This window comes from Malurus melanocephalus, unplaced genomic scaffold (assembly GCF_030028575.1).
Source record: "Malurus melanocephalus ecotype Western Australia unplaced genomic scaffold, MMel_1.1 scaffold_46, whole genome shotgun sequence".
NCBI lineage: Eukaryota > Metazoa > Chordata > Aves > Passeriformes > Maluridae > Malurus > Malurus melanocephalus.
The window spans coordinates 502,494-517,665 of NW_026623278.1; the positions used below are offsets into that span (position 1 = coordinate 502,494).

Genomic DNA, 15,172 nt, shown 5'->3' on the forward strand with positions numbered 1-15,172 from the left:
GAAGCATTCATGAAAACAACATCCTCATGACTTCAACACAGATCACATGCAGGTAGGTACAATGCACAATACTGATCTTGTCTCTTCAGGCTGTATTGAACAGTTAGCCATCATTTATTTTTTAAAGTTAAATTTGACGTGAGGAGTGTCTCTGCAGCAGGRAAAGTTTAAATCAGTCTGAAATGGCAGTCTGTCAGTATGTAATGTTCGGTGTGTTTTAGCTACTTGCTTCATAAGACATCAGCACCTATCTGAGATGGGACAACACTTGGTTTTTCTTTTCTTTCAGTTTGCTCCCAAAGCATAAACATGGAATGAGGGGTCAATTATGGTAGCTTTGTTTTAACAGGAATTCTGTTCTAATAAAATATTTACGTCACCCGTCACTGTTTTCCCAAATGCACTCAGTGTTCGTGTCAGTGCTCCCAGACCATCACTTGTTGTAGGGAACACAGGCTGGCAATACCACAGTCGAACACGCAGGTCCTGCAAGGGGCTCCGCAACGTCTCCTTCCAGTTCTGTCCAAGTCCCTTTCTCAGGACTGTAGCAAATRGTAGAAGATTTGTAGGCTCCCTGTAGCAGAACAAAATCTCATATTAAATGTGGCTTTGGTGAAATCCAAGTCACACAACAGCTCTAAAGATATTTGAAAGTGACTCATGATCACTCTAACTTAGAAACCCTTAAAGAGTTTGGGGTTTTTTTCAGCATCYAGCCTCTGAAAATCAGTCTCCTTTACAAGCATCTCACAAGCCTATAGTCCTATGAATCACTTGATTTTCAAATTACTCCATATGGTTGAAAACAGTGTAATAATAACTTATCTAAATAGAAAAGCACGAAGGTGAAAAAACATTCCATGCTCTCCACAAGCTGAAAACCAACCCAAACCTGCCCCTGCAGTTAATTCCCCCCTTATCTCCTCTCCACCCCATCTGCACATTATATGGACCAGCCACAAGAASTCAGAAGGAAAAGAAAGTTGACTGTAGAAAGCAGGTACACACCATACTCCAGCTGTAGCCTCCTACAAGGTAAATACTGTCATCAAGGACTGCGCAGCCAGGACCACTGCGACCCTCCAGGATCGGAGTCTGAAGGATATTCCACTGGTCACCTTTTGGATCGTAGCATTCCACAAGCATTACATCGAGATGGGAGAAACCTGSATGAGGGCATTGAGAAAAAAGAAMATGTGTTATGACATAGTGTTTTATTACTTGTTTTACTGTTACCTTTATTAAATTACAGTTACAACTACATTATTATGATTACARCATAATTGTTAAACCTTTTTCTAGAAAATATTTTCACACACATTTAAGTCAACTTCTGTAACATTAATGCTTCATTATTTCAGTTCAAATAAATCTGGTGAAGATTTTTGCCATTAGTTCTATGGAAAACCTGACTGCATCAGGAAACACTCAGTAATAACTTACCAGTGACACAAGCTGGTTCAAGCAAAATTCTTCCTCATCTATCAGTGCTGATACAAGTTTGAAGATGTAGGAAGAGACTGTCCTGGCAGTCTCTCTCAAAAGTAAGCAGATCTAATCTATTSAAAAGTGAATGGATTGAATTTTGCWCRGAAATCAATGTCCARCAAGTCCAGGAAGAGCTTAGACAACCAATGCCACTCGATTCTAGAGGGACAAAGTACTTAGTATGATGGACATGATGTGCAGGACAGTTTCAATTYTCCAGCTGATTTAAGGTGYACCCTAAAGCACACAGCTGTGGTAMAGTCTTTAAGGCAACAAAAAATGTTACCACAAAAAATGGTGGTCCCATCTTCCCTGATAGGCCAAAAAATGGTCCAAGTGACTGCTGCTGTTTGATCACCAAAGGGCAGAGGGGTCTCTGCTCAAGATTCTCAAGCTGTATCAATTAATATGAATGAAGTGAGCTGAACACAGACAGAGGCAGGAGTCCCAGTCCCTGCTCCAATATTCAGGCATTCTCCTATCTCAAACTACCTTCCTTAGCAGATCATCAATAAAATAAGGACTTTCTTATTAAGTTGAGGTGCTTTACCTAATACTTCAGTCTTCCCTTCAAGGTATGACAGCACAGAAAAGCGAAATTTTCTGCAAAAAGAGTATTTGGAGATATTGGCACTTCTCAAGGAAGCAGTTTTCTAGAACATTATTTATGTCAGGACTGAATTGGTAATATGAAATAATTCTTTGCTGCTTTAAGTTTTTCAAGGGGCCATAAAAGGCCACTGCTGTGCACCCAGAACACATCCAAAGCTCTGTAACAAAAGCAGTATGCACATGATCAGCTGTGATGTGATAAATGCATCACTAATACTACTACACAGTTCCAGGTACACAAAGGAGGGCTTTCCCATGGAGCCCTGCTATTCCCTGCCCATGGAGAATTTGTATTGTTTCATCCACACTTCAGTCCCTTCCCTCYTCTCTGTTCTTGCAGTTCTTCCTTTCACTATATAGGAGAAACCAATTTTTTTCCGAAAGTCCTTTTACCAGACACTCATGTCTTTCCTGGATGTTAAATACCTCTCTCAACAGTGAGCAGTTCATACATAACTGTGTATGAACATACATAAYTAAGACACCCAGGGCAACAGTTGTAGAGGCAAAAATGCAAGGCTTATGAGAAGTAGGTGACACTGTGAAGAAGAAAGAAGGCGGCAGAATAGAAGCAATTCAAGCTGATGCAAACCCAGGCATCTGAGAGCTGTGACAGATTTTAGTTTTGCAGGAGGAAAAGCCAACACTGTGGAGCACTGAAACCGCTACAAAATTTGCAGGTATTTATGTGCAAGCAGCTTTTGCCCTCTTCCCCTACTAAGATCCAGCCCAGAAACACCCATGACAACTGGGGGTGGGGAGTGGAGGCACAGGAGCCATGAACCTGCCTGCAGGGATTTATGCACCAGTGCTATTCATCAGGGAAAACTTACATATGGGACTTTGTCCCCTGCATGCTCCACAGACACTCAGATCTCCAAAAGCAGCATGTGGCTTTACAGTGTCATGGAGACCCAGCTACTGGAGTCACACATGACCTGACCTTACTGGCAGTAAACTTTTTCTTCTATATTATGATTTTATCTTGTTGAGAGTTTTTTGTTGTTGTTTTTTTTTTTATTTTAAACATTAAAGAAGAAGAAAAAAAGTGAACATAAACTATCAGATATTGTCATGGGACAAAGGAGCAGGAGGTGTGCTTTTTGTTTAGGTGGTGGGATTAAGAAGCATCTCTTTAACACTAACCACAATGACATATAGGTATTAAGATAAAAACACCAGATGCCTAAGCAATAGATATTTTAGTATAACACTTTTTCAAAAGATAAAAACAAGAGACCTCTAAAAAGAGTTATAATAAACAAGCTACATTTAATACTAAAAAGGGATCTAAAGAGCCTAGTCCTAATATTTGATGACTAGAAGTTTGCTTTTTTTTCTCTTCATTAAATCAGGAGCTTGTTTTTGTGTGTTGCTCTGAAYAAAGCTCTCTTTAACTGCACATTTTGGAAAATGATTTACAGAGGAAAATATTGCTGGTACTTTCRGGTCAAAGAATAATCTGTTTGTTTCATTGAATTCTTGGTAATGACAAATTGTCCATGCCTTTGAGTAATGGAAGCTCCCATTTTTATTATCTAAAGCATTCATTACTCATCTATTTAATGTACTGTTATAATTTTAAAATAATTTGCATAAAATGTTTTTAAAATTGCTGGCTCAAGTGTCCTGTTAAATTGTGTTGCTTGGTTTTGAATTTATTTAACAGTGACTGTCTAACAAAAATATCCTTTATCAGAGATGTGGGACACTGAGATACTTTCTAAAAATTAAAAATGTGACCTTTCAAATGGTTTCCTCCAATTGCATACAGTCGATCATTCATTACAGCCAAAGTGTGGATTGCTCGTTTTGTGTTCATGTCCTGTTTTCGGGCCCAGACGTCCATCACAGGGTCATAGCAGTACAGCCASGGGACATATTCTCCATTGTGAACACCTCCTGCAAAGTAAATACATATTAGCTAATTAATATAAAGAAAGAAATTGTGCTTCAGCAGGAATTTAGCTCTCTGATTTTGGGGTTCTGCGATTTTTTTTAATGGTGGTTTTGGGTTGATTTTCTGRTTATACAGCAGGAGTTATACAAGACACTGGCCTGAAATATAGATCTTGCCATTGTGAACGGCTCCTGCATGGGCTGCCAAGGGCTGTGGTAACGAAGACACATAACGCCACTCATTTGTCTCCAGGTTGTAGCACTCCACACTGGACAAGTAGCCGGTTTCGTTTCTTCCACCGATGACATACAAGTTCTTGTCAAGGCGGCAGGCGTAGAAACTGGCCCTCCTGGAGGACAGGGCACRACACAACAGAACAAGCCAACAACARACCAATTAGCCATGTCAAATATTTTCTTCCCCCTCTCCAGCTGACTCCCTGAACTGAGAGAGGTGCTCCTTTCAAATGCTCCATCAGAGACAATTGTCCAGGAGCTTCACATGCTTACAGCTATCCTAGAGACTGTGGCTGATTTGCTAATCAAATACACACTTCACGTAAAAAAATATTAGGCACACGTAAAACTGCCAGAAAATATCCCTTTTCAAAGCTGTTTGTTGCTTTTTCACACCCGTGAAAGATAAAAGGGTGCTTATTAATGTTTGGGGCATTACCTTGTAAGGGATATAACAACTCAGTAAGACAAAGTGAAAAATGAGGTAGATAATGTAACAATAATAAATTATCTTGACATTCACTTTCTTTATGGTCCTTCAAGGGTCATTGTTCCCAATTTACTAAGAGAACCACATCATCAAAATTTTTCTTCAATTATCATTTTTTTCTTCCTTCTGCAGTACTGCAAATAGAACAACTTTCCTTAYGCTAGCCACAACGCTACATTTCCACCCTTTAACTCAAAAGAGGTCTGTCTTCATCCAACTAACCCTGAGAAAAGTTTTAGCCACCTGTCTGCTTTTACATTCAACTCAGGTATGCAGGAAAAGTTAATTTTTCTGGCGAGGACTGTCGGGCATATATTAGTTTGTCTTCCTTGCGCTTCCAAAATTAATGGTGAGCGCTTGCTGATGAAGTAAAAATTGAATACTGGATGATTTTGAGAGACTCTGGTTGGTGTAATCCACTTCCAGGGAAAGCTCATTCCAGGGAAAGATCATTCAGCAGCAGGAATGTTTCCTAGAGTAGAGACCTTTAATTTTAAGCTGCAATAACATGAGAAARGAAACTGCAAAAGAGCATAGCTGGGCTAGGATGAAGAGCTGTACAAAATATTGAATGACAAGAGCTGTCAGTCCCCAGTGTAAAAATTTCTCCTGGGTGAAACCAGAATGACGTGGGAGCCCAGACATGAGCARGAAGGCCAGGCACAGCAAAGTGTAGCTCTGACAGCTCCTGCAAAGCAGGCACTCTGGAGTGTGGCTGTTCTTGCCAAACCCTGCTCTGTGGCTGATTCAGTGCGCTCTGGTTCCTGCCCAGGCACCTTCATTTGAATCTGGGAGCAGCTGCATATTTCCATCCTGACTCAGGCAGTAAATCTCAGGGGCTTGAAGGTCGCCTGCACCATCAAGGACTTGAACCTGCARACCACTGCAAAGCATTTGGGATGAGCAGTGGCACACACAGAGCACAGCACCCCCAGTGAACAGCTCCAGCATGTCCAACTCCTCCCCAGGCTTCCTGTGAGCCACCCATGACCAGGTGAGACAGCAAAGTCTGGTGTGTCCTGTCCCTATCCTGACATCYAGCCAGGCATGCTGAGGAGCATTTCCTTCAGCAAAGGCAGGAATAAGATCTTGCTCTTTTGCACAGCTACCTATCTTCACAAAATTTGTAGTGTCCTTTAACACTCTGGAGAAATGTGCCCCTTTGTTAAATGTGTCTGAGCCTGGCTGGTGGTTTGTAAGTTGAAAGAGAAGTCAGACAGACACCAAGAGACACAGCCATGGAAACATCAGGGCTGGCTGGGTGTTGAGGGAACAGATTTGATGCATCACTGCCTGTTTCTGACTTTACTTTTGTGATTTGGTGCACACCTGACAGGGCTCCTCACCAGCCAGGGTCACTGGGCACCTCCTGCTCATTTCTTTGCTCTCACCTTGCCTGGACATGGGCAACTTGGACAGTGTGGGACAGCACCCTTTGCTGAGTGGGGCTGGAAACTCCACCACAGGGAAGACTACTGAAAAAAATCCCATGAAAATATGAGGACAGGAACACTGGTAAGTGTTCCCAGATCAACTGATGAATTAAATAAGACCATTTAATTTATCTGTCAGTGGGCAGATAGAAGCTGATGGCATATTTTGCTCTGCATGGTCGGGCAGCAAATTGTGCATCTATGTTTTTAGCCTGATATTCTATGGAAACCAAGCTAATTTGATTACACTGTACATGTACCCATGTCTGCCTACTGTTGTCTCCTAAAAAAACTTGCTGGCTGATTTCATTCTAATTTGACAGAGGCTATAGGTGTGACAGGCAATCATGTGCTTTCTGAGAATATGTGATGGGCCTGAGGCAACACAGCCCACAGTTGCCCCAAAAGTAGGAAAAGCTGTAGAAATCACATCCTGTTGGATATGAGAGAGCYTGCATGGGCAGGTACACATTTTCCAAGCTTCCTGTGTTCAGCAGCCACAAGGCACAAACCCACAGGCTGCCTGTTGCCAGTGCTCCCCCATCCACTCGTCTGTCCTTGTGCACCTTCTCTGACAAACCCATTAACAAACTGCTCTCAGCAAGTTTTGCTTTTTTTTTTTTTAGTTCAGGTTTAATAAACAGAGGTAGACACAATTTGCATGCATTATTCTTTTAACCAGGATTTCACTGACGATATTCTGTACGTGTACTCCTGGTTTCATCCACACAGTGTCACTATAAGGAGCCAAAATGAAAGCATCAGCACACTTCACTCTTCAGCTTGGATGTGAACATTCACTCGGTAGSTTCTGTCACAAATATTTTAGGCTTTCTGGGATTTTTTGAGTTTTCAATGATAGTGTGTAAGGGCATGCTGTCATAGTGTGTACAGGCATGCTGTCAAGTGATGACTTTTAAACTGCTGTAAAATATGATTCAGATTAAACTATAATACAGCAATCTTTGCATGAAAACTTTCCCTTCGATACTGGGAAGACACTATCCATTCTAATCAGATAGCAAGAATGTACCACAGGATCTGAATATGGACAACAAGACAATTATTTTGTGATTTTCTTCAGAACTTGAAGGTACTTGATGTTCACTGGTCTCTAAAATGCTTTTCCTTCACACTCCTTCACTCAACCATCAACCCAACCAACTTCTTCTTTCAAGTATACACATATAAAAGGGAAGATCTTCCTTGTGATTTTYACACATTATGAATTTATGCCCTGAAACACCAAATAGAACTACCAGTCTCAGGTTTAAAGTTACCATGCTATTACTGATAATCACAATGTCTGGACCTGATTTCAGAGTCACTTAGAGAGTGCATGCTTTGCATTTTAAAAAATAAGTAATCTCAATAGGAGTTGACCTTACTATTGTTAAAGTCAAACACAAAAATAAAATGTTAAATTTTATTATCTCTTCTTCTGTGCCTTTTCTCACCTCACTCAGCCTCAGAGAGTACATTGACCTGCTCATTTCCCACTTCCATTTGAGCTTCTTCAGAACCTGATACAACACCATGCTTTTTGCTGGTCTTCAAACAAAAYTTTTTAACTCAGAATATAAGAAAAMGCAAGTTGTTTTAAATGTTGTTTTGTTCCATACACCTTGAAAAGCTCTGTGTTAAGCTGGCAAGATTCAACAGCTCTGACTGAGGTGTCCAGCTGAGGCTCACACCACAAGTTCAGATACAACTGCTACAAAGATTGCTCCTTCAGTATCTGTCTTAGTCTAACTGAAGTGCTCTCCAAAAACCTTCCTGTTGTTATCGMATTGGCAGGCAGATGTGTGTTTCCAAAGCTTATGAGTCATTTGCTGGTTCTCTAAACAACAAATTCCTGATAACACACTTTTCAAAAGCATCTGTTTTTGAGATGTTCCTCAAGTGAAAAGAAACCAAACTTGGCTTTAAAGAAAATACACTGGTGACATTGAATCTATAATGGGATTAAACTTTTCTTTATAGCTCATACAGTAAAATCAATCATATATGGATTTTGACATGTGAGATGAAAGTTTACTTATCAAATATTTCACACAGATTTTTGACTTGAGAATATACTGCCTGTGAATGAGTCCTGCATTTACCTGGCAGTCATTTCAAAGGAGCTATTATAGTCYATGCAGCCAATTATTCTCAGACTAAAATTCCTAAGTAGGTTTTGACTTGATGGACCATAATGGCTCAGAAAAACGGATTAAACAGTCTGTCTTGTCAATGGTGCCTGCATTATGCCAGCAGAGACAGGGCATGACCCTGTACTCCTAGCAGGGGGARAACAGCCTGTTGACTTTAATGGGAACTTTATCTCACTAAAGGAGCTGGGAAACGTAATTGCATAAAAGCTCTCTCTTGTTCGTATGATCTTCTACAAACTGGGCCAGTCCCCACCTCTGAAGGTTCCAACAACTCTGAGGAAGTTGTCAGGATYGTGTAAATAAACCATCAAAAACATTTTAGAAAGTGATTTTATAATCCCTGTTTTCCAGCAATAGCCCTGACACTTGGGAGCCTTTGAAGAAAAGCAATGGGTAAGCCCAGGAGCTATGTGTCCTGGGCAAAAGAGGTGACAATTTACGTTGTCATAGCAAAGCCCCATGCAGAAGGAACTATGTATGAGTGATCCATGGTGTTTCAGTACCTCCCTAAGGAGCTGTGGTTCTCATTACCAATGTGCTGAACATTACAGTTTATTGTGGGCAGGAGCAGGAGCACAGCTGAGTTTCTGCCTCTTGGCTGAAGGCGGCAGCCTCAGCCAGAGCACAGGGCCAGTCACCCGCTGCACGGTTTTCCAGAGAAACACAGCTGGCCAATGTGGAGGTGGAGAAACTCCTACTGCGTCCTTTCTCCAACCCTCAACTGCCTACTTCTGCCTTCTGKACTTTGTCAGCCCAATAAACCCAACCGCTCAGCCAGCCACCAACAGCCCTCAGGAATTTTCCTTGGAGATACCCAGAGGGCCTCATCAGGACAGAGATKAGGCTCCATGGAAGAGCTCCAGGCTCCACACAAACACCAGTCGGTCTCCCAGTCAGTCTCCTGGGCACAGTGATGCCCAATCTGATGCTCACCTCCTGTCTCCCCCACACCAACACCTAAGCCAGCAGTGACTCAGTCTGGGAAGCTGAACCAGAGTGGAAAGTGTCCCTCTGTTTTTAAGTAAAACCTCACAGCTGGGAAGGTTATCCCACAGTGCTGGCAGAAAAGAGGGAGAAGGCTGGGTGCTGCCTAAGTGGGGACTTAAGTCAATCAAACTGAATCATGAACAAAGGTCCTTGAAAAAATCTGCACTGATATTTTACCCCTGGAAATTTGAAAAGACAGCCATATTTCCATGCATCTCATAAGACACACCTCAAATCACGAGGCTGAACTGAATCCAATACATTTATGATTGCCAGACATCTGAATACTGTGGACAGTCAACAAAAAAAGAACTGTAATATTGGCATGGAATAAGAAAAGCATGTGAGGSAGACACTGTGAGATCTTTTGTATATGGGATCCATGAGAAAATGGATGCTGAAGTAAAGGAAGGACACTGAATATTTTTTTCAAATAACATTGTAACTTTGGATCTTCTGCCTTTGATATTCTTATGAAACATGCAACATTCAGTTTCAGGTATAGGTGATTTTTTTTCTGTAATGGTAGGATTTGGGGTCCACAGTTAAGTTCACGTCATCTTTACGAGTCATTGCTCAAGTCCACATGCACCTTTGCTCTTTGGTACACAGCAAGATTAAAACATGAGCAATTCTAATYTGCACTTGCTGACAGCAACTTCACTCAAAGGCCACCTAGGACTAAGGATCCTTTGACAAGTGGAGACATGTTCAGGAGAGCTTTTCGTGGCTGGTGTGGTGAAACAGGATGGAGTCAACATGTGAGGGTTTCAGTTATYTGGCTATAATTACTGCTTGTTTACYRCAAACTCATCMTGACATTTCAGTCACAGAACATGACAGGACACTATGGAGACTTCCTTCAGATTGTACTCAAGCAAYCAGTAATTGCATAAAGTCCATGACTATTTTGCATGAGCTAGCACTGCAGGACTTGGCATCTGGAGTTTGGAGTCAGAGAAGTTTTAAAAATTAAAGAGACAAATGTGATGCAACTGCAGGCTGCAGTTTTATTTGTGTTTCCAATGCTTCTATAGGCCTCCTTACTACCAGAACTAAACCAAACCTCAGCTGCTCTTAGGATGAGAAAACAGAAATTGAAAAACACATAGCAGGTTTTTACCTCTCTTGCATGGGTGGAAGTTGTATCCAGCTGTTAAACCTGGGATCGTATCGGCTAACAAAGTTTGTACTGTGTTTGCCTGTAAAGATAGATTATTTTGACACTCAGCTGTTTGTTTCATGTATTTAACATCATGATTGTAATATATATTACACACACTTCACAAGTTGACACCTTTTATGAAGGGTTCCCCCTTTTACAACAATGTATGATTACACTATGTGTACAGTAATAATTCAACAAATGGGGCACTGCAAGGTTTGAATTAGCAGTCACTAGCAGTAAAAGCAGATAGCGATTATTCTTGGTCTTTGTAATAAGATCTTGAAAATGTGTATTTAAATTTACTTACACACGCTGTGGTATTTTCACAGCCACAATAAATCACAGCACTAAACAAAACTGCTGCCCAAAAGAGGGCATCCCCATGGTATTTTTATGACTAGAGTATTTTATGTGAGGTAAAAAAAAWTAAAGGGAGAACATGTGCTTTTCTTTCTCCTCTCATCATTTCTACGTGGAACATGGCAAAAACCCCTTGTGCAAATAACCTGGAGCTGCATAAGCCATCAGCATGGGGTATGCAGTGTTTGCACCAGATGGTTTATTCTACCATGTACTTTCRGTGTAAGTTAGAAGGAATTACAGATGTGCATCGAAGGGGCAATACACTCTTAAGAGTTTTATTCCAAGTGTGTTAGCTAAAATACGAAGCATGAGCAACATACACCAGCTAACTAGCTTCTCTCTGCTGTCAAGCCCAAGAACTGTGTTCATGTCTTCACGATATTAAGATTTCACCTTATTTTACATGCAGATTGACATCAAAGCAAGAAAACTGAAGCATGAGAGTGCATGGCAATTTCCTGTAACACCTGAGACTTCAATAGATGAGCATTTTAAAAACAGAAACCTTTGTTTATGTAYGTGTGACTAAAAAATTGAATTAGAGGCTTCACAGGCCAGCAGAAAAACCTAACTCCCTGTGTCACAGTTCTATAAATGGTCACTGGGCATTCTACAAGRTGAATATTTTTGCATCAGACAAGCCTCTTCAGGATTGGCTCGCTTTGCTTGCTCCACTCCAYGCTTACTTCAGCATGTGTAAACAGMCCATCAAAACCATGGAGAAGAATAACAATACAGCAAGAATTTGTATTCGTAATAATTTAGGATCATGTTCTACAAGAAAACAGAGAAATAAACCGCACTGACCGCTCTGGAAGTAAAGTGATTTCCTCGCCATGTTATAAGCATGTTCTTTATGAAGAGAGTAGAGCAGAGGACTGATGAAGAATGCAGCATCTCCCTTCAAATCCAGCATGGTGCCTGACAAGGACCCTGCTGAGYGCCACTCGAAGACATGACCATCTCAGCACCAGCTCAAGACATCGGGTGAGATGCCCACACTCTAAGGGCAGCTGGTCATTCTGACACTGGCCTTAGTGAAGTGAGGCTTTGCTCTTAGTCCCTACCTGGATTCCTTTAGTGTACACAGACAAGAAAGCTATCGATTCAATAAGCAGCAAAACAGTAGCAGCCAGCTAGAACAAGCTCTAGATTTCCCTAAGACATTTAGTAATATCTTTGTATTTTAAAAAGCAGGAATTCAACATAATATAAATTGATCCTGCGTTTGGACTTCTATTTTTTTTTTTGGCTTTTTCTCAATTTCAATGCTGCCATATTCACCACACTTTTCAGAGTTACTGGGACTTCAGTGCTCATTAGTTACACAGCAGCTTGTTCATTGTTGCCTACAAACCCATGATTCGGGCACCCGGGACACAATGTGTCACACACATACTCACTACAAACACCGTGGTTGTAGAAGATTGTACAATGCAGGGAAGAAGAAGGGTTTACTAAGCCTAGAGTGGGAATACGGGATACAAATCTGTGTCCTCCACAGGTAGGGAGATGAAATCAAACTAGAACAGGTACAGAGAACAGCTACTATGGCAACAGGAAGTGCAGAAAGTTCACCTTATGGCAGGAGACAAAGAACTTGGCCTGTTGCACCTGGAAATACAAAAGCTGAAAGGGGATAGGAGTGCTGTCTGTAATACTTTAGAGGAACAAATCTCTAGGAGGGGAAAAAACTATTAAACTAAAGGCTAACCTTGGCATGAGAACAAGGTGATTTAGGCAGTCAAAGAATACATTTTACTGGATATCAGAATAAGGCTCCTAGTCATTTAGAGCAATTGGATTCWCTAACAATTTCCAGCAGGAGTAGTGGGGGCTAGAAATCCAACTGCTTTTCAAATGTAGTTTAGCAAATTTACAAAAGAGGACCATATGATGCCTGTGACAGCAGGAAAGGGCCTGATGACCTACTTAAATCTGCCTGGTGTAACTGGTTTGCCTGTAGTTTAAATCTGGATTTCAGTTTGAAAGAGAACTCTATTACTTTGCCTTGCTCATCAGTCAGGAGATTGCACATGTTAGGATGCACCTGTCAGAACACAGAACTCGGGACAAGTGGACAGAAATCATGATTAGCAAATTCGAATGATGGGACAAAAGGAAGCAGATGCTGCTCTCTGCTCTTCAGCCATGACAAAAGGTGATGGGCTTTGAAGGTTTCAAGGTTGGTCTTAAATCTACAGCTATGTTGTGCACCCTGTTTCATCAGCTTTTACTCAGGCACAGCCATAAGAGGACATAAAAATGTGAGAAAAAACGTCTGCCATACTTTCTGGGTTGTCATGTAGTCAGCAGAGCACAGAGGAGATGTGAACACTCTTTGGGGTCYGTGCAGTTTCTCAAGAACCAGATGGACTGATGGCTAAAGCAATGTCTTTCCACTGCCCCATCTCTAAGACAATTCTTTACATTGCAAAAATCACCTGGAACATTCTCATTTGAAGCAGAAGCTTTGTAAAGCCTTGGCAAGATGGTTCCAGGTAGATCCAGGTACATCCTGTGCTCTGAGGACAGAAGACAAAGGCCTCTACATAAATTCAAGCGGGCATGAATGAGCTGCTCTCATGTAGCTGCACACTTAGAGCAAACTGGTTTCAAGAGAGAATATACCCTGCTGTAGCACAGGATGTAGTTTATCATTTCAGGTCCACTTTCAGTGACAAGTAAGATCCATATGATAAAGRGATTAGTATAGCAATGCTCATACCTTTTTTTATTGCTATCTTCTCTCTAGAAAAGAATCCCASCACTGGTATTCACAGAACAGGGAAGTTGGTAAATGTCTTCAGCAACATCTTCAGCTCAGGAGATGATCTWGATCTAGGCAATCTTAGACCTTGGGTACTATTCATCTCAAAAACAACTGTGTTTGACTCCTATCTCAGATGCAGGATATGTACCCACTGTACCATCTCTCCACCACCTTGCAATTCAGTTGCCACATGTTTAAAATGGGGGTAATTATACTTCTTTTCTTTTACCCTTCATGTGACATGGCCATTTAACTAAGAACTGGAACAAGGTCTGCCTATCCATGTGCCTACCACCAAATACAACAGGAGCCCTCACTGGATGGATGTGGCCAACGATCCTAAAAGAAATTGTCATTAGGGATACTTTGCCGTCTCCTGTTTCAAATAAAGGACATTCAACAATAAAACTATAGGGCTCTTCTCGTAAGACATATAGTGATATTCTTAACTACACCAGAAACATGCTTATAGGATGGCCTGGATTGTTTGTCTCAGGTTTYAGGGAGTGAACAGATGTAACAATTTTCTATAATTTGGTTTAGTGCAGATGCTGAAATGGGGCATTCACAATAAAATATATGCAGTATATGTAATTTCAGCTGGATCCTCTGGTGTTTTAAAGTAAAAATGTGTACCTGCAAGCTGTTTTATGGTTTCTCAGTCATAATTATCTCTGTTACACAGACTGCTACAACTACAACTCTTTCTTCGTGTGCAAGCTTTTTAACAATGTCTTGACAATTCTGTGAATTTTGCAAGGCATGGTATTCTCCTTTTGCTTTGCTCAGAAGCCTGTTAAATTGTTTAATTTCTCTTTGCGGTAAATTTATGAAGTAATCAAATCAAAGAAGGTAGCAGCAGATAATCTATATGAGAAGCTCTTGCACAAGACTGAAAAAAGGATCAGTTTAAGAATCTCAAAGTCTAGATAATTAACACATTAACAACTTGAGCTGCAAGTATCTTGACAATAGAAAAGAAGCATTCATCTACTGCAATTGCATTATTATATTATGACTGGAAGGAGACTGGAAATGAAGGTTAAATTTTTTAACAGATGCTGCCTGGTGCATGCACTTGCAAGAGTCTGTTCTGCTGCCTGTGGCATTTCTCAAGGGATGTGGGAGCTGATGAATGACGGAGATGCTAATGCTAAAGTACCAGATATTTATTGCATCAATACCGAGGAGTAGCCTCCACTAGGCTCAACAATTAGGCTGAGGGTCCTCAAAATCCCTTGYTAATCACTACATCAGCTGACCTGACAGAGAGGCAGGCACAGGAAGGCAGATGCTGCCTCTGCCTGTTAGTATTCAATACGTACCATTAGGGTTCCACTGGTCTTCTCCTCCCAGCACAAACAAGAAGTTTTCCACTTCCACGACACAGTGATGGGCACTGTTGTATGGCATAACTGCAAGCAAAGCAAGAATCCTCTGTCAGCTCAGGATACTGATTTTATCAAAGATCTTCTTTTATAATCGGTATGAAATAATACGAGAATGCGTAATTTCCAGCACGTATGTCCACTGACTCAGCAACAGACAAAGCCACTTATTAGTAAA

The 15,172-nt window shown here is 41.1% G+C and overlaps 1 protein-coding gene across 1 annotated transcript in view; it reads right to left on the reverse strand.

Moving 5' to 3' along the window:
- Nucleotides 1-364: 364 nt before the first annotated feature.
- KLHL14 (kelch like family member 14) overlaps nucleotides 365-15,172 on the reverse strand; it is a 56,061-nt gene continuing 41,253 nt past the window's right edge. Inside the window, exons 3-8 of the mRNA XM_057364985.1 lie at nucleotides 14,932-15,021; nucleotides 10,426-10,504; nucleotides 4,159-4,349; nucleotides 3,844-4,002; nucleotides 1,009-1,166; nucleotides 365-574 (exon numbers count right to left, since the gene is read on the reverse strand). Of these exons, the coding sequence (XP_057220968.1) occupies nucleotides 434-574; nucleotides 1,009-1,166; nucleotides 3,844-4,002; nucleotides 4,159-4,349; nucleotides 10,426-10,504; nucleotides 14,932-15,021 (818 nt within the window). The 3' untranslated portion in view covers nucleotides 365-433. The remainder of the gene's footprint in view (nucleotides 575-1,008; nucleotides 1,167-3,843; nucleotides 4,003-4,158; nucleotides 4,350-10,425; nucleotides 10,505-14,931; nucleotides 15,022-15,172) is intronic.